The sequence below is a fragment of the Tiliqua scincoides genome, chromosome 3, assembly GCF_035046505.1.
Source record: "Tiliqua scincoides isolate rTilSci1 chromosome 3, rTilSci1.hap2, whole genome shotgun sequence".
In the NCBI taxonomy this organism is placed as follows: domain Eukaryota; kingdom Metazoa; phylum Chordata; class Lepidosauria; order Squamata; family Scincidae; genus Tiliqua; species Tiliqua scincoides.
The window spans coordinates 439,942-466,251 of record NC_089823.1 but is presented as its reverse complement, the minus strand read 5'-3'; the positions used below and the strand labels follow the sequence as shown (position 1 = coordinate 466,251).

At 52.0% G+C, this 26,310-nt stretch overlaps 1 protein-coding gene and 1 pseudogene across 1 annotated transcript; both read right to left on the bottom strand.

The window, feature by feature from the left end:
• Positions 1-5,278: 5,278 nt before the first annotated feature.
• LCMT2 (leucine carboxyl methyltransferase 2) lies at positions 5,279-25,815 on the bottom strand. Its single transcript, XM_066619259.1, has 13 exons — positions 25,169-25,815; positions 25,004-25,085; positions 24,719-24,911; positions 22,165-22,321; positions 17,583-17,772; positions 17,291-17,398; positions 15,490-15,586; positions 12,193-12,450; positions 11,842-12,066; positions 11,324-11,424; positions 8,183-8,370; positions 6,057-6,192; positions 5,279-5,716 (listed from the first exon to the last, which is right to left on the bottom strand). The coding sequence occupies exons 1-13, from the start codon at positions 25,813-25,815 to the stop codon at positions 5,549-5,551; spliced, it is 2,550 nt and encodes an 849-aa protein (XP_066475356.1). The 3' UTR covers positions 5,279-5,548.
• Positions 23,302-23,422, bottom strand: LOC136646435 (5S ribosomal RNA; annotated as a pseudogene).
• Positions 25,816-26,310: the final 495 nt, after the last annotated feature.

The window sequence follows — 26,310 nt, the reverse complement described above, 5'->3', positions numbered from 1 at the left end:
ACCGGTCCCAGGACAGATCCTTGGGGCACACCGCTTTTCACCTCTCTCCATTGTGAAAATTGCCCATTGACACCCACTCTCTGCTTCCTGGCCTCCAACCAGTTCTCAATCCACGAGAGGACCTGTCCTCTAATTCCCTGACTGTGGAGTTTTTTCAGTAGCCTTTGGTGAGGGACCGTGTCAAATGCCTTCTGAAAGTCCAGATATATAATGTCCACGGGTTCTCCCACATCCACATGCCTGTTGACCTTTTCAAAGAATTCTATAAGGTTTGTGAGGCAAGACTTACCCTTACAGAAGCCATGCTGACTCTCCCTCAGCAAGGCCTGTTCGTCTATGTGTTTTGAGATCCTATCTTTGATGAGGCATTCCACCATCTTACCCGGTATGGATGTTAGGCTGACCGGCCTATAGTTTCCCGGGTCCCCCCTCTTTCCCTTTTTAAAAATAGGCGTGACATTTGCTATCCTCCAATCTTCTGGTACCGTGGCTGTTTTGAGGGACAAGTTGCATACCTTAGTCAAGAGATCTGCAACTTCATTCTTCAATTCCTTAATAACCCTTGGGTGTATGCCATCAGGGCCCGGTGACTTATTGATCTTTAATTTATCAATGAGGTCTGAAACATCTTCTCTTTTAACCTCTATCTGACTTAACTCCTCGGTTAGGAGGGGCCGTTCGGGCAGCGGTATCTGCCCGAGGTCTTCTGCCGTGAAGACAGATGCAAAGAACTCATTTAATTTCTCTGCCATCTCTAAGTCTCCTTTTATCTCCCCTTTCCCTCCCTCACCATCCAGAGGGCCAACCGCTTCTCTGGCGAGTTTCCTGCTTCTAACATATTTGAAGAAGCTTTTATTATTCCCCTTAATGTTGCTGGCCATGCGTTCCTCATAGTCTCGCTTGGCCTCCCCTATCACCTTCTTACATTTCTTTTGCCACAGTTTATGTTCCTTTTTATTCTCTTCATTAGGGCAAGACTTCCATTTACGGAAGGAAGCTTCCTTGCCCTTCACAGCCTCTCTAACTTGGCTGGTTAGCCATGCGGGCACTCTCCTGGATTTAGTGGAACCCTTCTTTCTTTGCAGTATACACCTCTGCTGGGCCTCTATTACTGTTGTTTTAAGCAGCCTCCATGCACTCTGGAGAGACTGGACTCTTTTTACCCTCCCTTTCAACCTCCTTCTAACCAGCCTCCTCATTTGAGGGAAGTCCACCCATCGGAAGTCAAGGGTTTTTGTTAGAGATTTGCCTGGTATTCTTCCCCCAACGTGCACATCAAAACGGATCGCAGCATGATCACTGTTCCCCAATGGCTCAGTAACATTTACATCTCTAACCAGGTCCTGCGTACCGCACAAAATTAAATCCAGAGTCACCTGTCCTCTGGTGGGCTCCTTGACTAGCTGATCTAAGCCACAGTCATTTAGCACATCAAGAAATCCGGTTTCCTTATCGTGACCAGAACACAAATTGACCCAGTCAATATGAGGATAATTGAAGTCCCCCATGATTACAACCCTGTCCTTCCTTGTCACCTCCCTGATCTGTTTCCTCATTTCAAGGTCCCCATCAGATTTCTGGTCTGGAGGACGATAGCACGCCCCCAGTATTACATTGCTGCACAAGCCTGGTAATTTAACCCACAGAGATTCTACGGTGGAGTCGGACCCACCTTCAATCTCTACTTTGCTGGATTCTATCCCTTCCTTAACATAAAGGGCCACCCCACCTCCAACACGCCCCTGCCTGTCCCTCCTGTAGAGTTTATAGCCCGGGATTGCGGTATCCCACTGATTCTCCGCATTCCACCAGGTTTCCGTTATGCCCACTATGTCAATATTTTCCCTTGTCACCAGACATTCCAGTTCTCCCACCTTTGCTCGTAGACTTCGGGCATTTGCATAAAAGCATTTATACACGGAATGCCCCAGGATGGGCTGCTTATTTGCTCCTTTGTCCCCGCATCCTCTCATTGTGCCAAACCGTCTATCACATCCCATCACCCTACCTTTCCCAATTTCTTCTCCTACCCTGCCTTTGTCTTGTTGTTCTCTAACCTCCCCATCCTCATCCCATAGGGATGAGGAGTCCCGAACCGGATGCCCCTCGGCTCCTGTCGGCCTTCCCCCAGGGATCAGTTTAAAAGCTGCTCTGCCACCTTTTTAATGTTATGCACCAACAGTCTGGTTCCATTCTGGTTCAAATGGAGCCCGTCCCTCTTGTACAGGCCCCGCTTGTCCCAAAACGTTCCCCAGTGTCTAACGAATCTAAACCCCTCCTCCCTACACCACCGTCTCATCCACGCATTGAGACCCCTGATCTCCGCCTGCCTAGCTGGCCCTGCGCGTGGAACAGGTAGCACTTCAGAGAACGCTACCTTTGAGGTCCTGGCTTTCAGCTTCCTGCCTAAAAGCCTAAATTTGGCCTCCAGGACCTCCCAGCTACACTTGCCCACGTCGTTGGTGCCGACATGCACCACAGCCGCTACCTCTCCCCCAGCACTGTCTACTAGCCTGTCTAGACAAGAAGTGATGTCTGCAACCTTCGCACCAGGCAGGCAAGTCACCATGCGGTCCTCACATCCGTCGCAAACCCCCCTCTCTATGTTTCTAATAATCGAATCCCCCACTACAAGAAGCCCCCGACCCCCCTCCCGCCGAGGAGTATCCCGAGTGCGCTCGGATACGGGCCCATCCCCTGGAGAAGGGATCCCCCCTAGGGGATTGTTTCCCTCCTCTCCAGGATGACGTCCTCCAGTCCCAAGACTTCCCACCCGGGCAGCCGAGGAGCTGCACGCCTGAGGTTGGGACGAAGCCTGATCGTCCCTGGAAGTCTCCCCACGGTCCTCCTCTGGCTGCCTGCGCTTCTCCAGGTCGGCCACCAAGGCTTCAAGGGAGCGGACGCGTTCCCTGAGAGCCTGGAGCTCCTTGCACCGAGGACACACCCATGACTTATGCCCCAGAGGCATATAATCATACATGTGGCACTCGATGCAGAACACTGGCTAGCCCCCACCCTGCGGCTGGCTGTCTGACTGCATAGCTTTTTTGTTGTTGTTGTTGTTGTTTTATTTATGGGTCCTTTTAAAAACCGTACACTGGATAGCAGCCCTCTTCTCAAGGGAAGAGGAAGGGCAGTGTATGGGGCCCTGGCCTCCTCGCCCTGCTGCTGAACTCGCCCAGATGCTAAACTCTTGTGCCTTACCTGGCACTTAGTTCCCGAGGCACTGGGTTCCCAGAGGCCACACGCGTCTGCAGAGAGCCTCACGCGATGGCCCGCCTAGCTTTATACTCCTGGCTGGCTCCTCCCCCCTTCTTCCTTCCTTCCTGATTGAAAGGGGGCTGGCCTTCCCAGGTGAGCTTACAAAAGCTCAGGAAGGCAAATGGCTGCTGATGGGCGTGACCTACTCTGCAGGCTCCTGAATGGACTGCTTGGATTAGCCTAATGGGGCTCTTAATGGGTTGGGAATTGGCCCTTCCTAGGTCCTTTCCCTCCTAGTTCTGTTCTCTTAGGCTGGACTGTTTTTGTAACCTCAAGCTAGTTTTTATTTGGGTTTAATTATTTATTGCTCTCTAGATCCTGTGTCCCAATTTACTGACCTGTTTAGGTTATGTTCTAACTTAGATTAGGTTTAACCTGGGTTAAGTATAGGTTTAATTTAAACAAGTAGAAAAACCTGCTTTCCACTTTATCCTCCTCCCTTCCTTCGATTAAGTGCTACCTTAGGTGCAGCTAACTTTCAACTTTGATTTAAATGCCTGACCCTTGGGCTCTTACTCACGAGTAGGACTCTGCTCTTACTCACGAGTAGGACTCTGCTCCTGCTCACGAGTAGGACTCTGCTCCTGCTCACGAGTAGCCCTATGTACCTCCCTTAGGTGCTAACTTTCAATTTTGATTTAAGGTTGCTTTAAAGGTAAGATTAAGGTTAGAAGACAGGGAGTTAGAAAGACAAAGCGTTAGAATGAGTACACTTACCTCCTCCTCCTGCTCCTCCTCCTCTCCTTCTCCAAAACTCAGAGGTCTCCTTGCCTTCTCCTCACCCAGATGCTAAACTCTTGTGCCTTACCTGGCACTTAGTTCCCAGAGGCACTTGGTTCCCAGAGGCCACACGCGTCTGCAAAGATTTTATGTCTTTACCTTGCATAAATGCAACTGCTTGGCCTTATCGGTTTTCCTTGGACAGGAGCTTGAGGGAGGGCAGTAACCCTCTTTCTGCTCTTTGTAGGTTCCTTATAAACCTTGCTACCCAGAAGGGATCAGCTGTTGCCATCATCACATGACATGAAATGTATCATTGCCGTTCAGTTCTGGGTCCCACTGTTGGAGAGGGGAGTTGCTGGGTAGCTGAGCTTGGGAAGTGCTGTGTTATGGACGTCTTCGCTTTGAGTATGTTCCAGCGTCTCTTTAAAAATTGGCAGCTTAGCTCCCACTCCAGCCTTAATCCTCCTTACAAACTTAACACAAACAGGGTGCAATCCTAACCTCTTATGTCAGTGCTTTCCAGCACTGGCCTAGCAGTGCCAATGGGACGCGTGCTGCATCCTGCAGTTGGGTGTCACTCATGGAGGCCTCCTCAAAGTAAGGGAATGTTTGTTCCCTTACTTCAGAGTTGCATTGCCCTTATGTCAGTGCTGGAAAGTACTGACATAAGGGGTTAGGATTGCACCCATCCACCCACAGTATGCTGCTGGAGACCACAAGGGTCAAAGTCCCTTTATCTATCCACGACTGCTCAGACAACACTTGCAGAGTTTTCATCCAGAAGATGATGACATTCCCAAGCAGAAAGCCTACTTGGCCCTCAGCCCAGCATCATGACAGCAGTAGCCAAAGGCACTTTTGCAGCTCACCAACCAACTCGCCTCTATCCCTGAGAGGAGGGGGCTGTCCACTCATAGGAGCTGCTGGATTGAAACAAGCAGCTCTGCATTGCCTTAGACCAGGGCTGCCCAAACCCCGGCCCTGGGGCCACTTGCGGCCCTCGAGGCCTCTCAATGCGGCCCTCAGGGAGACCCAGTCTCCAACGAGCCTCTGGCCCTCCGGAGATTTGCTGGAGCCCACAGTGGCCCGACGCAACTGCTCTCAGCGTGAGGGCAACTGTATGACCTCTCGCGTGAGCTGTGGGATGAGGGCTCCCACCACTGCTTGCTGTTTCACATCGGTGATGCAGTAGCAGCAGCAAAGGAAAGGCCAGTCTATTGCAAGACCTTCATTCATTCCTATAAGTCCATCTTTAATATATTCATTTATGTAAACTTATGTAAATTTATTCAAATTTTAAATGTAAATTAATTCTTTATTTCCCCAGCCCCCGATAGCATCAGAGAGTTGATGTGGCCCTCCTGCCAAAAACTTTGGACACCCCTGCCTCAGACTTTCCTCCGAAGCTCACATGGTTCTGCTTTTGGAGAACAGTCCAGGGTCCAAACCCTCTCCCAGGGAGAGTCAGCCCTGGAGAAGATTCTAATAGCCTCAGCAGAGCCCCCTCGGTTCAGGAAAGAGACCAGCACGTCAGCCACGCCCTCTCCGACCCTAGCAAAGGACTTCAGCACCCTCTCACCAAGGCCCCAAGGGCCAGGCGGACTGGGTGCCAGTTGAAGTGGCTCCCAAAGGAGAAGCAGTTGCCGCCGCCACCGATGAGAAGCACTTCCTCCTCCTCAGCCAGGAAGATGCTGCTGTGGTTGTGCAACATCAGAGGCCATTCCAGAAGTGCCTGGCAGAGAAGGAGAGAGAGGGTGACTTGGCACAGGGAGCCAGGCTGGCAAGGGGGCCCAAATCCTCCCTCCAGGCCCCCCACCCCCAGCTGCAACATGGGGACAGCAAGGCAAGGTTGCAGCAAAGGACCTCCCGGCAACACCCACGAAACAGCAGGCCAGTGCTGGAGGAAGACCCTCCCTTCTGAATCCGCCAGGGAGCAAGGTGGCTGCAGGTCAGCCACACTCCCAGGAGACAGGGGGGTGTCAGCGGAAGGCAGTCAGGAATGCTGCCTCTGAGCGGGGCTGACTAGAGGGGAGTCCACCCCCTCGACTGACTCATCCGGAGCAGCAACTCACTGTGTCGATGCAGTACTCAGCAGTGGCCCCCGTCGCCAGGTCAATCACAGCCACTCCAGGAACTGCAGGCGCATGGAACCAGACCCCGCCCACCAGCAGCAGCTTCTCACGATGGACGTGGGCCGTGTGAGAGTACCTAGGAAGTGGTGGGAGGAGGGGAAGGAAGGACAAGGGCATGACCCACACTGGCTGGATTTCCGAGGTCTGGTCAGCTGACCCCGACTTGACTCCAGCCCCCTGGAGGCTGGTCCTGCCCCCACTCCTGCTCCTCCGTCCAGAGAAGGTGGGGGACGGTTTTCCTTTGAAGAGCCTCTGCTGCCACCAGCCCGACGAAGCAGTGCTCCTTGTATCTGCACACGTGTTTAAAACTACTTCCTGCCTCCTATGCAATTGGCCAATAGGACAGGCCTGATAGCCCTCCACCCACAGAAGGCTTTCAACCAACTCCAGGCAGATAAGCTAACAAAGGCAGAACAGCACTTGTCAGATCCAAATGGGCCTTCTTGAGAAATGCAGGAGCCTCAGAGAGCAGGTGGCTCTTTCTGCAAAATACTAGACTCCAGCTCCTGCTCACTGCAAGCAATTACAGCACCCCTGACAGGAAGCCGTTCAGTCTCTGCTTGAAAACCTCCAAGGCAGCTCATCCCACTGCTGCCCAGGGCCGGGTGACCCAGTTCCAGACAGCTGTTGCAGCCAGGAAATACTTCCCGTGAGGCCTGAATCTACTTCCCTCTACTCCCTGGTCCTTGTCCTGCAAGCAGGAGCCACAGAAAGCAGCCCTCCAGATTCTTGAAGGTGGCTTGTGCAACTCACCTTAGTCTTCTTTCTCCAGACTAAACATGCCAAACTCTTAACTTCCTCAATAGGACTTGGTTTCCAGATCCCTCACCACCTCAGCTGCCGTTCCTCAAAACTCGCTCCAATTTAGAAATACCCTTCTCAAAATGTGGTGGCCAAAACTGGACACAGCAGTATTCCAAATGAGCCGTGTAGAGTGGAATTCTCCGTGTTTTAGTGGACTGCCAGTTGAACACAAGCCACCAGTGTGATGCAGCTGCAAAACCCCCAAGCTAATGCACTGCTGGCTGCGTCGGCAGAGGCGGAGTCAAGATCATAATATTTCTTTCACACCTGCTGCTGCCGCTCATGGGCTCCCCCACTCTGCACTCGTGCCTCCGACATTTGCTCCTAACATGCAGGACTTTTCACAGGTCTCAGCCGAACCTCAACTTCTTGGCACCGCCCACTGAAGGAGCCTGTTAAGATCATTCTGCATCCTACTAAGGGCTTCCAGAGCACTTATTAGTGCACCATCTGTACCACCAGCTTTGTGCCGTCTGCAAATCTAGTAATCAGCCCTCTACGTGGCCTTGGAACATGGAACAGCACAAGGCCCGAGGCACTCCACTCGATGCCTCTCTCCAGGTTGATGTGGGAACTGCTTGCAATTTCCCCAGCACCTACCTTGGTGCAGATTGTGGTTGTCAGAGATGCTGGATGTGAAGGATTCCATTGTGAAGAGGACCAAAGAAAAATATTTTTAGGCTGCACCATCAGCTGGTGTGACAGTCCCACTGAATTCAATTGGACTTACATCTGAGTAGATATCCACAGGCTTGTACTACTAGAAATGTGCAAGCTTTCGGGGAGGTTGCCTGGACAGAATGTCAGGAAGACATCTGCCAAAGGAATCTGGGACTCATCACATGCTTTTTGTCACCTTTGAAGTGCTTTCTTCCACGCACATTTAATGCTACACAAATTTCAATTCCCTACAATACGTTCACTCTTTACTTGCAATTCTGTGCCGTGCGCATCTCAAGTCATATCATCAGTTTGGCCCCTGCTTTTTTAAAGAGAAATTTAAGGCAGTCTGGTGAATTCAGAGGCCGACTGCAGCATCCTACCAAGGCCAAGAAACTGACAAGAGCAGCAAAAGCTCTCTATGCCCCACCACGGCCCACGTGTTGGGCTATTTACTCAAGGTGTCAATTCCTCCAATTCAGAGAGCAATACCATAGTCTTTCGAGACTGAAGGTTGCCAACATACCCAATTCGTCCATTCAGTGTGACCATAAGCACCGGTTGCTTGAGACAAGACCCTACCAGACCCTGCACACACTTACCTAGGTACGAGTGGGGGACTGGTCTCAACAGGACACCACTGGAACCCAGTCTCCATTGGTCTGAGGAAGAGGACCGTGCCCAGTGGCTGCTCTGTGGCATCCAGGCCACCTGCAATGAGCACCCCACCTGCCCAGCCACAGGCACTGTGGGAATGGCGGCCGACTGGAAGAGAACCCTCCACTGGAATCTGGGGGGAGGGAGGGAGAGGAACCAAGTGAGTGAGCAGCTTTTGTGTTCACATGTGCAGCTGGGCTTCTACTGCAGCCTGTTCCGCGCCTTGCTCAAGAAAAAAGCCATCATGACTAGCAGGTTCACCAGCAGACCTCTGAATGCTATTTGGAGGAAAGCAAGAGTGGAAGAAGGGGGCACCCTTCAGCTGCTTGCGGGCTGTCGCTGGGGGCACAGTGGAAACAGGAAGCTGGACAAGATGGACGAGCCTTTGGGCCTTATCCAGTAACCAGCCCCTCCCAGCATGCACTGTATCTGGAGGCAGCAACGGGAGGCTGTGCCACAACACACCTGCCCCAGGGCCGCCCAGAGACACCCGCCTGTCATCATGGCTGCAAGGGAAGAGGGACTCTTCCTCCCCATCACAGTCCAGAGTCATCCCCCATTACTGATGAGAAACAGTGATATTCAGTCAGCCACCCCAGCTGGGCACCGCTTGTCAGGAGGGGAAAGGCGGGGACGCAGCTTTGGAACAGCAACAGAGCAGATCAACTCCCACTCACTGTTATGTGAAAATCCCCTTTTGCCTTTTGGTTGTGATTTTCTCTCTATATCTGGTTATGTCACTATGGACTAAAATATCACGCGGGCTAAACTTCTCCCAGCACACAGGCCACAATCAAGTCAAGTCACAAGCTCATGGTTACACAACCACCACCACCATTCCCCATGGTCACACATTATGGGATGAAGTCTGGCAACTTAAATCATTGTTTACGTATCTCCTACATTACTGTATTCATTGTACAGTTTTAACCCAATCACTGTTTAAGAACTGTATGCAAAGGTGTCTCCTAACCCAATCACTGCTTAAGTAGAGGCACTTTTTCAAGTGGGTGCTCCTCTTTTATTTAGCAGGGGGAGAGTAACTGGCCCACCTCACCCCAGCACTGTCTGTTCTAGTGGCTGTCTGCTGGTATTCCTTTGCATCTTTTTAGATTGTGAGCCCTTTTGGGACAGGGAGCCATTAGATATTTGATTTTCTCTGTAAACCGCTTTGTGAACTTTTTGTTGAAAAGCGGTATATAAATACTGTTGTTGTTGTTGTTGTTGTTAAGTACTGTATGCAAACTTGAACTGCCTTCTTGTGTTGCTGATTCATTGTATTGTTTAAGTTCCCCCATCTAGGAAGCCAGCCATAGACCCCACTGAATTTTGCTGATAACTGACATCCTGATCCTTTCAATGTTTTACTCCAAGCACCCTGCTATGTGGTAGTAATCAAGCTACCATCCAGCTCAGCACTGTCTGCGAACCCCTTTTAAGTGAGGGCTTCCTCTCCCACATGCTCTCGGGCTCTCTCTCCACAGACCAACATATCTGTGTTGTGTCAGAAGGTCCTCTTCACAGGACTCCTCCCCCCCCCAACTGCTTTACAGGACAGGTAACTATCTTGTGCCTGGAACTCTTTCCCTTCTTCCCCCCCCTTTTTCTCCCCTTCTCTCCCTATTTTTAGTTAGCAGCTAGGGTTGGCAGATCAGGGACCCCTAAAATCCTTCCCTACAACCTTTCCTTTCTCTAATTTCCTCGGATGCACCAACTACTCTTCACACGCAACCACCGTGAAAGCTAGGTACACTAGATTCAAGTACTAGGACCAAGAAACATACACTTATCATTTCTCCATGTGCATTATGTTTACCTTTGTGCTTTTGTAATAAAAGTATAATCTTTTATTAAAAGTTGTCTTTTTCTCAGTCTCCTCTTTAAGCAAAAGGGAATTTCTCTGCATTACACTGTCTTATTACCCAGCCTATAATCCTAAGGTTCCAATAAGGGCAGTGTAATAATTCCCCTAAACAAAACAGCCCATTTGGTAACATCACGCTGTTTCAGGGAGGAGAGGATTGTGCAATTACAAGGCCACTGGGTTCCCCTCTATTTATCGTAGAGCTGGAAAAGGCACAAAATAAGGCAACCCAAATGCACAGAGGGTCGCAGCACCTTCCACGGGAGGCCTGGTTAGAGCAGTGGTTCTCGCACATTTAGTACTGGGACCCACCTTTTAGGAATGAGAATCTGTCAGGACGCACTGGAAGTGATGTCATGGCCAGAAGTGATGTCATCAGGCAGGAAAAATTTTAACTACCCTAGGCTGCAATCCTACCCACACTTACCCAGGAATAAGTCCCATTGACTATCATTGTTAAAAGAATATACACAGTAGCTTTTTCAAAGTAAAGGTCTGTAACAGTTCCCCAAATGCAGTCACGTACCCTGGTAGCATCAAGTCTACTGTATTAAAGATAAAATATTGAAATGAATGGGGACCCACCTGAAATTGGCTCATGACCCACCTAGTGGGTCCCGACCCACAGTTTGAGAAACACTGGGCTAGAACATCTGGACTTTTTAGCTTGGAAAAAAGGCAATGGGGCGGGGCATGACTGAGACCTAAACCGATGCATGGTGTGGAGAGAGTGACCAGAGAGCAGCTTTTCTGCCTCTCGCAACACCAGAGCCAGGGATTCTCATTCGGGCAGTTGACTGGAGGGAGAGTAGACAAGAGAGACGCTGCTTCACAGAACATGTAACTGGTCCATGGAATTCACTCCCACAAGACGCGGTGATGGCCACTACTTGGGCGCTTTGAAAAGGGCACTGGACACATTCACAGAGGACCAGAGGGGGTCTATCCACAGCTACTACAGCAATGATGGCCAAGTGCTGCCTTCCACAGCCTGCAGTGGCGGAAGAGCAACATGCCTGCTCTCGGGAAACAGGAAGTTGGACTTGACAGACCTATCCCAGCAGGGCTTTTCTGGCATAGGTGCTGCCTGCAGGGCACAGTTGGACACTGCCACAGTCGGTCCAGATAAAAAGGCTGACGGTCCCAAGAAACGGGCTGGACTAGCAACTTGCAGGCAGGGCCAACCCTATCAGCAAAAGGCAGGCTCTGCTTGACCTCATACCTGCCGACAGCAGAAGTTCTCCAAGTGCAGGAAGCACCAGTCTGGCAGCACAGACTGCCTGGGACCATGGCAGCCGCCATAGACGAACAGGTAGGCCTCACCTGTAAGAACAGGAGAAAGAGACTGGAGATCCTCCAACTCCCCCCCTCCCCCGTTAAGACCCTACCCTCAACAAGCTCCTCCTGGAGTCTGGAGTTTAGGGTGGGGGGAGCTCCTCCTTTCAGCCCTACCCCTTTGAGGACCAGAGAGTCACGTCACCAACCAGGGCTGGTTCTTTGATCAGTGTGCCAACCAGCAAGACCTACCTGCACAAAAGTGGGGATTCAGAGGCTACTCAGAAGTAAGTCCCATTAGAATCAAGGGGGCTTACTCCCAGGAAAGGGTGGATAGGATTGGGCAGTCAATCCCCAGCTCCCCCTCTTCCTCTGAAAAGGGGTCTCTAAGCCACCTCCTATTAGGATCTGATCAGCTCTCTGAGGACAGAATTACAGCCATTCTCAGCCCCAAACCAGCACTACCTTGATAAGCAACTTCGGTGGCCGTGTGTCTCCAGCGGCACAAGGCCAGGTCCTCAGCAAGCAGCAAGCGAGTGAGCTCCACTACAGGACAGCCAGGGGGGCTGTCAGCCTCCCTCAGTCGCAAGCGGTACCCCTCCACAGCAGGGCTGACTGGGGACTTGCGCCCCCCAAGCACAACGGCCCAGCCTGCCTTCACAAGCGTCACAGTGTGGAACAGTCGGCCATCTGAGAAGAAAGAGTCCCCGGACTAGTCACCACAGCAGTCACAGCAGCACAGCAAAGCCTGTGGCTCCCCCTGTGGTAGAGGAGCCACAGGTCACCCAGGCTGACCCACAACCCAACCCAGCTCACCCCAGACTTCGCCAGTTTCGGCAAGACAGACGTTGCCACTTCTCCAGGCATCCTCATGCTTGATCAGGGCATGCAGCACAGTCAGGCGGCAGTGACGTCCATCATGGTCACCAAAGCCTCCCGTGGTGAGGACCACACCTGGGGCAACCAGCACAGAGCGGTGGCCGTACCGCCTCAGCCCAGCCACGCCCACATCAGTTGCACAGACTTCCACAGCAAGAGACCCAGCAAAGCAAGGCGCAGCACAGGTGTGAACGGCTGCAAGGCAAAGAGAACTGAGATGCGTCACTGACCATCGCTGCGGTGGCAGCACCCCAATGAGTCAGACGCCTTGTGAAGTGTGCCGTCCGGGAGAAGCTGTGGTTTCGCACACTGCTGTCAACTCCTGAAGAGGTGTCCCAAGTGGTGGGGGGAACGCCTGCATCCTCCTACAGGCACAGCCTTCTTTGGGCTGAAAGGGATCTCTGTGAGGAACCCAACCTATGTGTGGCCCCACGCCTGAAGCAAACGCGTTTCCTCTCTTGAAATCAAAGGCGGTCCTGTTGTTCCTTGGCCACCTTCCACTGCCAACTTCGTGGAAGCGGAGGGAGCAAGTGCCACTGGTGGCTGGCCCAGCCACACCAACATACCAGGTCCTGTGCCAGCTCTTGGGATTCAAGGGTCCTGGGACCCACTGCTCTCAGGACACAGCAGTGCCTCCTGCCTGACTCTTCTGGTCACAACATGAATATGCGTTTCTTGACCATGGGCAATGGCAGGCATCCTGAAGTTAGCCAGCAGGTCAACGCCTCCTTCTGGAGTTGCTCCACCACTTTCTCAAAGACTCCATCACTTTTCAGGTCTGCTCTTTCCACCCACAGGGATAAATGAGCAATTTATCCTACTCTTGAGACAGTGAGCCACAGTATTCACCAGTCCCTCCATGCTCTTTTGATCCAAAGATACTCTCCTACCTCTGCTTCTTCTCTCCCAGCCTCACCAGCCAATTTTATTTTATTTGCAGATTTATAGACAGGTGTGTCCCCCTATCCACAGGGTTCTGATCCAGAAACCACAGATACAGGCAAACGACTGCCCCCCCATCCTCCCTAACCATCCAGGGCCTGCCCTGCCTCCTAATTCCTTATAAAGCATTAATAAGGTCACTTCTGGTTTCTCTCTGTAACCAGAAGTAACTTTTCTTAGCTGCAGAGCTCAGTCTGATCTTGGCAGAGGCCAGGGATGGACATCCTCGGCCTCTACTGAACTCAGAAGCCCCTCCAGAGGTGAGTTCCCCTTGCCCCCAGAGAGGACGTGTGTGGGGGTGCACGCGCTGGGGAGCCTGGACCCAATCCACAGATAAGTGAACCAGTGGATACGGAATCTGAGGATATGGGGGCCCCCTGTACTACGTTTCCCTAGGTAACAAAACCTGGCGCTCAGAGTGGTTTAAAACACAGATAAGACAGAAACAGTATTTAAAACCACAGTAACCTGACAACAGTAGCTAACTTATAAAAGCATAAGACAAACAGCATATGCTACAAACTTAAGTTGATCCCTCCTAATATCCCCACCTAACAAATCTCTCCAAGACCATTACCAAAAGCCATTTGAAATTTTAAGGAAGTCTTCAAGCCCCATCAGAAAGTGTCCAAGAAGCGGGTTGATTGTTTCATGCACTGGAGAAATTCTATATTGGGGGGCACCAACGAGGCACCCTTTCCTCTCTGCCCCCTTGCTTCAGTCGGGGGGGGTAAACAAAGAAGAACCATCTCTGAGGATCTTAGGGGATTAGTCGGTCGACATGGGGGCAGGCCAGCCTTCAGACAATTTGATCCAAAGCTGTTAAGGGCTTTGATGGTTAAAACCAGCATCTTGAACTGGACCCTGGGAACAAACAAGCCAATTCAGTCAATGGAGCAGTTACTGGCCCATTCCTATAATAGAGATAGCAAGTGGATGTATTTTTCAGTTGGTACTTTGGCCCATCCAGCTCTTCTGCCCATGGTAAACTCTTGCTCCCTCTGCCATTCAGCAATCCTGCCGTGGATCCTGCCCTCCTGAATAAGCAGATGTCCACTGCAAACCTGGCTGCCCAGGCACAGCTTTCCTGAACTAGCTCTGGACAAGATAAGGACCCTCCCTGCTAGAAAAGACATCCATTTCCATGCTGTTCTGCAACAGCAAATACAAGGAGTCTTTTTGTAGCTCCTTAAGGAAGAATCAATTCCTTTCAGCAGAAGCCTATGTGGACCACAGTCCCTCTCATCTGATGCACAAGAAACATATAGTTATCACACAGCATGTTTTAGTCAAGAGATCAGCAATTTCATTCTTCAGTTCCTTAATAACTTTTGGGTGGATGCCATCAGGGCCTGGTGACTCATTGACCTTTAATTTGTCAGTTAGGTCTGAAACCTCTTTTAACCTCTATCTGACAATTCCTTGGTCAGGAGGGGCCATTCAGGCAGCGGTATCTGCCCGAGGTCTTCTGCAGTGAAGACAGATGCAAAGAACTCATTCAATTTCTCTGCCATCTCTAAGTCTCCTTTTATCTCCCCTTTCCCTCCCTCACCATCCAGAGGGCCAACCGCTTCTCTGGCGGGTCTCCTGCTTCTAACATATTTGAAGAAGCTTTTATTATTCCCCTTAATGTTGCTGGCCATGCGTTCCTCATAGTCTCTCTCGGCCTCCCGTATCACCTTCTTACATTTCTTTTGCCACAGTTTATGTTCCTTTTCATTCTCCTCATTAGGGCAAGAATTCCATTTATGGAAGGAAGCTTCCTTGCCCTTTACAGCCTCTCTAACTTGGCTCATTAGCCATGCGGGCACCTCCTGGACCTCTGCTAGTCAGAAGTCAAAAATCTGTCACAAAAACTCTTGACTTCAAATGAGCGGACTTCTCTCAAATGAGGAGGCTGGTTAGAAGGAAGTTGAAAGGGAAGGTAAAAAGAGTCCAAGCTCTCCAGAGCACATGCAGGCTGTTTAAAACAACAGTAATAGAGACCCAGTTGAAGTGTATACCACAAAGGAAGAAGGTTTCCACTAAGTCCAGGAGGGTGCCTTGCCCTTATATCCTCTCTAATTTTGCTCATTAGCCATGCTGGCACCCTCCTGGACAAGGAGGACACCCTCCTCGAGCCCTTCTTCCTTTGTGATATACACTTCCACTGGGCCTTTATTGCTCTTGTTTTAAACAGCCTCCATGCACTCTGGAGAGAGTGCTCTTTTTACCTTCCTAACAAGCACCCCTGCCCACAAGAAGTTGCCAGTCCTCACCCCAATGCCCTCTGGCAGCGTGAGTGCCACACACCTTTGTCTTCCACGCCAGGAAACACAGAAGTTGGGGTCAGCTCCTCCCCCTTGGAGGCCACAAGGATGAAGTAATGCGAACATTTCAGGTGCCACTCCTACAAGAAAAGAAGGGGAATGAACATGGAGGACCTCCATGCAGAGGGGCCAGTCAGTGCAACCATGTCCACTGACTGGCTCCCATTCCCTCAGGAGCCTCACCTTCCCACAACCAGAGACCAACCAAAGGAATGAGCACCCCTTTCTTTCTCTTCCACGCCCAGCTCTGAACAAAGACACGCTCACCGGTCCAGCTCCCTGGATCTCATCCCAGGGGAGGGGAGGGGCATTCACTGACTGAGGCCAGGTGGAGTACAGAAAGTGATGCTGCCCACCATGGCAGAAGCTGGCCACTTCCCTGAACAAGTGGCGTGGAAGACTCATTGAGAAAGAAAGAAGGGGCTTGGGTGGCAGCCCCCCAACAAAGCAGGTGAGAAAGCCCAGTCTGGCAGAGTCAGGCCAGAGCAGGGTCTTCTCTCCACCACTGTTGTGGCTGACATAGAAGCCCTTGGCAGGATGGAAAAGAATCAGGCCACCCCCCACCTCACCCTGGTCACAGAGCAGTAAGTGGCAGTGTCAGCTGAGCAGTAAAGTTCTAGCCCAGCAAATTCTCAGATGTTCACGACTCAGCACCACCCACATGTTTTCCAAGGTGGCACACCTCAAAGAATGCTGTGGAAAGGAGTGGAAAGGGAAAGATCTACTAGTCCAACCCCCAGTGCAGCTCAGTGCAGGCAACTGCTACAGCACACAATAGCCTCTGGCTACAGGCATCCAACAAGGAGACTCACAGCCAGAAAACACTTCCTTGCACCTGGCCTAGATATAGTTCCAGCTCGTTGGTTCTACTCCTGCCCTCAGGAAACCAAGAGAGCAAGTCCTCCCCTGTAGCCCTACAGACACCTGCAAATGGCTCTGCTCTGTTGCCTTCTTTTCTCCAGGCTAAACATCCCAAGTTCTTTGAACTGTTCCTCATGGGACTTGGTCTCCTCACCATCCAAGCTGCCCTTCTCTGAACCCTCTCCAGCTCCTCAGCATCCTTCTCAGACCTGGACACAGTATTCCAAATGACTGGGGGGGCAGCTTAGAATGGAATCCGTTCTCTCTCTCTTTCTTTTCCTGTTCAGTCACATCACACTGCGGGCTCATACTCTGTCTGCGGACCACTAAGACATTAGATCCTCCCCCACCAGGATTCAGAATGGTGTCTACAGACATCTGTCTCTGGAAGAGTGTTTCGCTGGTTGAATACCTGATGGCAGCAGTTTCTAACCTTCTCAGCACCGCAACCCACGTTGTCTTCCGTGGTGGGACATGATGTGGGAATGATTTATTAGAAGGATGGGGAGGTCTCTTCTGGGCGCACCTGGCCAGTAATCCATTCAGAATGGCCCGAGAAAGCCACTTTTAGTTTTCAGAAAAAAGCCAGAAGTGGCTTTCCAAGGCTCTTGTGGGCTATTCTGAGTGGGTCATCAGCCTAGTGCAACCCACAAGAAGCTTCCCCACCTCCCGGAGAGCAATTTGGCTCTAATTCGGAGCCAAATGGGTGGCTGGGAAGGCCCAGGTCATGACCCACTGCACATGGGCTTGTAACCCACAGTTTGGGAAGAACCAAATGCTGCCTCTCTCCTCCTAAGGCAGTCACAAAGACACCCAGAAGAGATCCTCAGTCCCTCAAAGCCCTTCCTCGCCCCTTAGACACACCCCAAACCCCAGCCCCAATTACAGTAGGTCTGCAATCAAACCACTTGATGGCACATTACCTCAAACTCATCGAAGGGCTCTAGGGCCTGGATCCTCTGCTTTTCTTCCGTAGAGATAAAGCGCCCATAGAACGCATTCATGTCCATGATGCAGCATCGCTCCCAGCCCTGCCAAGATAACACCAGGGTTGTTACTAAGGTCAAGCCACAGCCTCCAGGAGGCAGAAGCACAATCAATCCTGAGCAACCCCCCCCCCCGGCTGCCTTCCCAACAGCCCCCAAAGGCGGCATCCTCCCCCATCTCCAGCTCCTTCCATGAATTCTGGACTGGAAAGCCCAGCCCCACACCCACCCGCTGGAGGAAACGTGTCCGCTGGGCCTCGCAATCTGGGTACCGGTCCAAGGATCGGAGCTGGGAGTTGAGCCGGCTGAAGTGGTTCTGCATGACACGCCCAAAAGGGTCCCCAGGGTGGATCTGCTCATACAGGATGCCCCACGCCTGCGAAAAGTGTGTGGCGGCCCACTGAAGCAGAGCATCTGACCTGGAAGACATCGTTCAGGAGGAGGGGCAGCCACTCCCCCCTTTCTCACTCAGCTTCACAACACACAACGTCTTGGCTCAGAGCATGCCTGCCGGCTCTGGCTCTGGCGCAGCTCAGAAGTCTTGGGGAAAAGAGCACAGCCCCAGGCAGCAGTGGGCACAGGTGTGCTTGGTCCTGCCGCTGCCCTCAGCCCTTTGGGAAGGCCCTTCTGCCCTGCGCTGGGATGGCAACTGGCATGTCCGTATAATTCCATCTTCGGAGAGACTCCACAACACGCAAGCAGCTCTTCTGGCATCTAATAAGCCTCTCAGAAACCAGGCAGGTTTCTGTTGGAGTTGGCAGGCCTTGAGGCATCCTGGTGCCAAACTGTGCTGTAGGGTTTGAAAGGCCAAAATCTCTCCCTCAGTAGGCCCGAGAGACTAGCGCAGCCACATTAACTAACAGGTTCACCAGCAAGATGAGCTTCACCTACTTAAGAACATAAGAACAGGCCATAGGCCGATATAGTCCACCTTCCTGTATCTCACGCTTGGACCCGCTGACCCGTTTTGCAATCTAAAAACTGTCCAAACCATCTTCAAGGGCCACCTGACGCAGGATGCCTTGCTGTAGTCCAAATGGACAGGGCCAAAACCAGAATTGCCAGGTCGCTGGGTAACCGCCATCCAGCAACCACCACAGCTGGAGAAAGGTGCTTCGTAATGTCAAGGCCACTGGGGCCTCCAACACCAAGCCAGGTAACAGCACCCCAGAAAGCCCACCTGATACTGAAGGGGTGGCCCTCCCCCACCTCAGTCTTATTATTATCCGTACACTGACCCACAGCATTCCTAGTCCAAGACATCAGGGAGTAAGAGTTGGAGATCATCAGTGCACCACATCCACAAATTCCCTCCCCATCCTCCAGTTTCACGTAAAGTTTGAAATGGGGGAAGCAAAAATAGCCCTGAAGTACAGAAATTGAATCCCCAGAGCATCTCAGACAGCCAGTCCATGGCAGGCAGGACTGAAAGCTGCAGGGAGGTTCAGGAGCCCAAGCAGAGGCACGCTCACCCTGGTTTTCTTCCAGCAAGGCCGCCAGGCAGGCCAAGCAACGACCAGGCAGGAAGCCAGAATGGAAAGGTGCCAGCCAAGAGTGCCCACAGTTGAACCGTGCTCAGCATGTTATAACTGAATGATTGCCAAAAATCTGGTAGGCCTAGAGGAGCATGAAGGAGGGGGCCACTTCTCTTGGGCACCTTCTCTCATACAGAGGCATCTACTGCCTCCTCAACTCACCCCACCCACCCACTCCTGCTCTATGCAGCAAGTCTGGAAGCTCAAGGGTGAGCCAATGGGCAGAGAGCCATGCTCCTGCAAGCCTCTTGTCCACTTCCAGGAACCTCACCAATGAAAACTGAAATTACTAACCCATAATTCAATATGTACCCCTGCTAACTGGGTAAGAGGCACTTTTTCAAGTGGGTGCTCTTCTTTTTAGCAGGGGGAGAGTAACTGGCCCTCCTCACCCCAGCAGTGTCTTTTCTAGTGGCTGTCTGCTGGTGTTCTTTTGCATCTTGTTAGATTGTGAGCCCTTTAGGGACAGGGAGCCATTAGTTATTTGATTTTTCTCTGTAAGCCGCTTTGTGAACTTTTCGTTGAAAAATGGTATATAAATAGTTGTTAATAATAATAATAATAATAATAATAATAATAATAATAATAATAATAATAATAATAATAATAATTCAATACCAAACTATGCTCTGAACACAAAACTGAACTTCCACTTGCTTCAGATTAAAAAACATTTTACCCTCCAGGTTCCCTCCACAGTCAGGGAATTAGAGGACAGGTCCTCTCATGGATTGAGAACTGGTTGAAGACCAGGTGTCAATGGGCAATTTTCACAATGGAGAGAGGTGAAAAGCGGTGTGCCCCAAGGATCTGTCCTGGGGCTAGTGCTTTTCAACCTCTTCATAAATGACCTGGAGACAGGGTTGAGCAGTGAGGGTGCAAAGTTTGTGGACGACACCAAACTTTTCCCAGTGGTGAAGACCAGAAGTGATTGTGAGGAGCTCCAGAAGGATCTCTCCAGACTGGCAGAATGGGCAGCAAAACGGCAGATGCGCTTCAATGTCACTAAGTGTAAGGTCATGCACATTGGGGCAAAGAATCAAAACTTCACATATAGGCTGATGGGTTCTGAGGTGTCTGTGACAGATCAGGAGAGAGATCTTCGGGTGGTGGTGGACAGGTCGATGAAAGTGTCGACTCAATGTGCGGCAGCAATAAAAAAGGCCAATTCTATGCTTGGGATCGTTAGAAAAGGTATTGAGAACAAAACAGCTAGTATTATAATGCCGTTGTACAAATCGATGATAAGGCCATATCTGGAGTATTGTGTCCAGTTCTGGTCACCACATCTCAAAAAGGACATAGTGGAAATGGAAAAGGTGCAAAAGAGAGCGACTAAGATGATTACGGGGCTGGTGCACCTTCCTTATGAGAAAAGGCTATGGCGTTTGGGCCTCTTCAGCCTAGAAAAGAGGCGCCTGAGGGGGGACATGATTGAGACATACAAAATTATGCAGGGGATGGACGGAGTGGATAGGGAGATGCTCTTTACACTCTCACATAACACCAGAACCAGGGGACATCCACTAAAATTGAATGTTGGGGGAGTTAGAACAGACAAACTATTTCTTTACTCAGCGTGTGGTTGATCTGTGGAACTCCTTGCCACAAGATGTGGTGATGGCGTCTGGCCTGTACGCCTTTAAAAGGGGATTGGACAAGTTTCTGGAGGAAAATCCATTCCGGGTTACAAGCCATGATGTGTATGCACAACCTCCTGATTTTAGGAATGAGCTATGTCAGATGCAAGGGAGGGCACCAGGATGCAGGTTATCTGGTGTGCTCCCTGGGGCATTTGGTGGGCCGCTGTGAGATACAGGAAGCTGGACTAGATGGGCCAATGGCCTGATCTAGTGGGGCTGTTCTTATGTTCTTATGAGTGGCAAAGTGCCTCTGACCACAGAAATGACACAGTGAAAAAAAGACAAAAGGAGAAGGAAAAAGAGACAGCATCCATCACCTATTGCACCTGCTGTGCTCCTTCTGCTTAAGAAGTCATCGCTCCCCCTCTCTGGTGGTCTTCCAGTCCCCAATCCAGGAGCCCAAGGCTCCCAGCGTTGCCCTTCAGGTCATTCTTCCACCAGTGCCCAGCTTGCCAGAGCCTCACTCTTCTCAAGGCCAGGAGGACATTCCCTTGCAGGAACCTGGCACCCTGCCTGAACTTAGGCAGGACCAAAGTAAACACAACACAGCACTTCCATGCACAACTGGGCTGACTTTCCAAGGATGCTCTGGCAGCAATCTTCCTCTCAAAGAGTTCAGCAGTGCAATTCCGTAGCAATACAGCAGCATGTTTATAGCTCAACAATTCTGTGCTGGGCTTCAGCTCCTCACACAGAATGGCCAGGAGCCGGCCCTTACTCTGCTTCGTGCCTCCTCTTCTCAGGTGGACATTTGGAAGGAAATTTTAAACCCAAATCTCCTTCCCATAATTTGGGGGGGAGGACCTAAAATTTCAGGGATTTCACACAAAAAGAAAACCGTTTTTAATCTCTGATCATAACCAACGTTCCCTGTAATTTTGAGACTGTGCGGAGCTCTGTGTGGGAAGTTGCAGAGCCCTCAGTGATAACATTACTGTCTTTGCCAAGCTTCAGAGTGCCCTGCCAGGAGCTGTACAAGACTCCAATCTGAGCTGCACATTCATGTGACTGAGAAGGAACGTTGCTTGTGACCGTCTCCCAGAGAAGCACTATAACTGTCTCTGAGGAGTAGGATGCTGAATTTGTCCATGCCTCCTCCACATGCTGTGCTTTCAAAGCTGAACTACACAAATTGTTTTAAACGGGAGCCCCCTTGAAGAGGTGGAAAGGCGGCATATAACTGGCCAAATAAAATAAATACAGCCTTCGTGGCTAACATATACATAGGAGCAAGTCTGTTGACCTGTAACAAGTCCTCTCCAGCTATACAGGACAGCTGCTGTTGTTATGCAGGCCAGATGGATGGAGGCCAGAATGTGAAGTCAGATCGGAATGAAACACCTTGAATGTAGTAGTTCTTGAAAGAAAGAACCTTCTTTGAAATTGTAAAAATCCCTATTTAATAAGGGATTTAAATAAAGCCTGCCTATGTAAACCGCCTTGAATAAAGTCTTGAATAAAGACCAAGAAAGGCGGTATATAAATACCTGTTATTATTATTATTATTATGCAACAACCAGCTTTGCAATTAACCCACAAGATTGTAACAAATAAATCCATCAAGTACATGGCTGTTATTTGATAGCATTTGACCATTCCAACAGCTAACTCCATAACAGAACCCTGTACAAACCTCTCAACATCCATGTAGGTGAGCACAACTTCTGCCAGGAGCAGTGTGGGGGCTTTGGGGTCCAGGCCTGCCCCATGCAAGGCTTTCTCCAGCCTGGGCAGATCAGAGAGGTCAACTCCCAGCAGCCTATAGTCTTCTGTTGCAAAACTAACAGCTCCTGGAAAGGAGGCAAGACACCCATCAGTACAGCAACCTGCAAGGATGTAGACAGTAGGAGTCTTCTTCACTGTCACCAAATTACACAAGGATCATTATGACTAAAGTAGCTGCAGTCTCCACTGCCTGGAGAACAGCAGTATTAGTACACAGGAATACATCCCAATAACCATGTTTACCACTTCCCAGTATCATCCTGAAGTATCCAAGCCAAGGGTTTGAGGCACCAGTAAATTCCAGATTTTTTTCATCATTTTACTTCTGACCCATTGAGTTTTACACTGGTCTCAAGGCTGGCCTGCTGATGAGGCCTAGTGAAGTGGCAGCCTCAGATGGCAGCACTCAGTGAAGTGGCAGCCTCAGAAGCCAGAGGACTCCCCCACCCCAAACCCATCCCATGCTTTTGTCTAATGCCCAAGGCACTCAGATACCTCCATCTGGTCTGGCTGGTGACAGTTGTTCCTCCACTGCCTCCCCAATTTTATTTCAGGAAGACATGCTAAGCCAGAACTCTTCTCTCCAAACTTCCTCTTCCCAGGCTCTTCCTCTTTAAATCAGGAAGTAGAAAGAGGAGGAAAAGCACCAGCAAAAAGAGTGGAGGTGTGCATGGGGGTGTGTGTGTGCTCAGATGATTAGGGAGCGTGACTTGCTTCACCACATCACTGACAGGGAGCAGAGCTGGGCTGGTGCTGATTGGTTCTGATCTCTGCCCCAGCCCAGGGAACACAATTTTAGAAATCATTTCTGCCAACCCTACCAGTGATGGTACCTCACCCCTGCTATTTTGCAGATCCTCGACTGCCCAGTCATCAGACACACTGGTCAAGGAACTTCACTGTATCTCCCCAGAATATAAGAACTAAATAGAATATACAGAATATACATACAGGATATATATTCTATATATCTATTTACATACATCTCTCTCTATATATCTATATACATGGTTGGCAACATTCAGTCTCGAAAGACTATGGTATAAGCCTACAGCACCTGGTATTCCGAGGCGGTCTCCCATCCAAGTACTAACCAGGCCTGACCCTGCTTAGTTTCAGAGATCAGACAAGATCGGGCATGTGCAGGGTCACACATGGCCATTGATCTATCTATCTATCTATCTATCTATCTATCTATCTATATACACATATACATACATATAACTAAAAGCTGTCAAGCCCACCATTACTTTAAGACACATATACTACTTTTGTCATGGTCCATTGATTACAATCATACATGCAAAGATAGTGATTTATATAATCATAAAAATAGTGTATCTTCTTACTAAAACTTGACCTATTATTATAATACAACGAATCTTTAAGGAACCTCAGGTTAAAATACTCCAAAAACAACAGGTGTTTTCTATTTCATTAAAAACAAATCATATACGTTTTGCATGTGCACATTCTCCACTGACTTTCAGGCACTTGGGTTCAACAAGCTTTTGGCATTCACGGACACTCCATCCCAATTTCTGGTGTGTCCTGCAGTGCCTCCAATGAAAACACAGGTGATGGAAAGATCAGATAACTAACTGCCTCAAGCCTTGAGGAAACTGCTGCTAACAGCTCTGCAAAAAGCTGAGCTCCTGCAGTTTGCAGGCTTGTGTCAATACAGATGTGCCCCCATATCCGTGGGGGTTCCGTTCTGGAACTCCCCTCCTGCGGTTACCTGAAACCGCGGATACTGGTTTACACCTGCCCCCCCCCACTCCCTCACACTAACCCTCCAGGACTTCCCAGGGCCTCCTAATGCCTTGCAAGGCAGTAAAAAGGGCACTTCCTGATTCTCTGCGAAACCAGAAGTCTTCCTGTGGGGCTCCGGAGCTGCCTGAGTTTGGCAGAGGCAGCCACATCCAGGGACCGGATTCGCAGAGAGGCCCCTCCTGCCCGCATAAGGAGATGAGTGTCTGGACAGTGGGGCTGCTCGCAAAACTGGCCCTTCAGGCCGCTCCTCGGGGCTGCTCACTACGAGAAACGGGTCGAGGCTTCTGCAAGTAAGCGAAACATTCTTTCTCTAAGTGGGCGCAGGAGGCGGTTCTGACCGTCACTGCAGGACAGGGAGCTCCAGGCCTGAGCCGCCTGCCTGCTGCGCACACGACCACCTGCGCTGCTGGGGAGGTCCTGGCCAAGGCAGGCACAAGCGGGGCGGGGCGGCACGAGCGGAGGCCGCCCAGGGCGCGAGCCGGGCCTCCCCGGGAGACTGCGAGCAGCGCCCGGAAAGAGCTCGCGAGGGGCGTGCGGGCGGGCCCAGAGGCGGCGGACGAGGCGGTCCGAGGCTTCCTGGCGCCTGCCGGAGCAGCAGCACCACCGCCGAGTGCGGCGGGCGCCACTTTCGTCCCCGAGCCCCGCGAGAGGCTGCTCGAGTCTGCGGCGGAGCTCTGCGGAGGCCCTACCCGGCTGCTGCTGCTGCTGCTGCCGCCGCCGCTCCCCCGCCCAGGCGGCCAGCTCGTCCGTGCCGGCGATGAGCGCGGCCTTGCGGCGGGACACGTCCGGGAAGTCCACCTCGAAGACGACGGCGCGCGCCAGCAGCCCCCGGCTCTTCAGGCGGAAGAAGAGCGCGTCGAGGCCCGCGCCCAGCGACAGCACCTGCGGAGGAACGGGGGGTGGGAGCCGTGTGGGCGGTGGGCGAGCAGAGCCGGGCCGGGCCGGGCCGGGCCGGGCGCCCCCCCCCCGCTCACCTGCCTGCGGGCGCGGCCCTCGGTGCCCTCCAGGAAGGCGCGCACGCAGCGGCCCACCGCCTCGGCCCGCACGTAGTAGCCCCTGCGGAGGAAGGCGGTCACAGGCGTCTCTGCCGGGGGAGAGGGAGGCCACCGCCGCCCGCCCTCCCTCCCTCCCTCCCTCACCGGTGCACCGCGGGGGCCCTCCGGGGGCGGCCGGCGGCGGGCAGGAGCCGCGCCGCGAAGGGGTCGCGCGTGTAGCCCCGGGCGGCCGCGGAGCGCTTGCTGGCCGCGCTGCTGTCGGCCGTGCCGCGCAGGGGGGCGGGCGCGGGGCCCGGGGGGCGCCTCCCGCTCATGCCCGCCCGGGGAGGCCGCGCGGACGCCTCTGCCGGCTTCCCGCGCCGCCAGGCCGCTTCCGGCAGGCAGGGGGCGGAAGGGCCGGGCCTGGCCGCGGGAGCCGCCCCTCCGCAGGCCCGCCCAGCCCCGCAGTACCCGCCCGCCGGGAAGCCGCCGCCACCCGGGCCTCCGAGAGGCTGCGGTGCGGGCGCCGGAGGGCCCTTGGCGGGCCGCGGTGAGATACGGGAAGCCGGGCTGGAGGGGCCTTTGCCTGAGCCAGCGGGGCTCTTCTCGTGGCGGGAAGAGGCCGGGACGCGGCGCCCCTCCCGCCCGCCTCGCCCCTCGCGGAGCCCGGCGAGCTCCCACGCGAACGGGGCGCGGAGCGAGGCGGGCGGCAGGCAGCGCCCGCAGACCCCGGGCCGGCCGAGCCCAGCCCAGCCGGGGGCAGCCCGACCCCCGCTCCCTCCTGGACCCACTCCAGGATGGCCACTACCCATCGCACTCTTTAGACTTTAGATATAGGCTGATGGGTTCTGAGCTGTCTGTGACAGATCAGGAGAGAGAACTTGGGGTGGTGGTGGACAGGTCGATGAAAGTGTCGACCCAATTTGCGGCGGCAGTGAAGAAGGCCAAGTCTATGCTTGGGATCATTAGGAAGGGTATTGAGAACAAAACGGCTAATATTATAATGCCGTTGTACAAATCGATGGTAAGGCCACACCTGGAGTATTGTGTCCAGTTCTGGTCGCCGCATCTCAAAAAAGACATAGTGGAAATGGAAAAGGTGCAAAAGAGAGCGACTAAGATGATTACGGGGCTGGGGCACCTTCCTTATGAGGAAAGGCTACGGCGTTTGGGCCTCTTCAGCCTAGAAAAGAGACGCTTGAGGGGGGACATGATTGAGACATACAAAATTATGCAGGGGATGGACAGAGTGGATAGGGAGATGCTCTTTACACTCTCACATAATACCAGAACCAGGGGACATCCAC

Excerpts from the sequence above, each read along its gene's own strand:
- LCMT2 (XM_066619259.1), bottom strand. The coding sequence starts at position 25,815 with ATGGGTAGTGGCCATCCTGGAGTGGGTCCAGGAGGGAGCGGGGGTCGG. Across the intron at positions 25,086-25,168 it reads AGGGCCCCCGCGGTGCACCG|GGGCTACTACGTGCGGGCCG; the intron begins GTGAGGGAGGGA and ends CTTCCTCCGCAG. Across the intron at positions 8,371-11,323 it reads AGAACTTCTGCTGTCGGCAG|ATTCCAGTGGAGGGTTCTCT; the intron begins GTATGAGGTCAA and ends CCCTCCCCCCAG.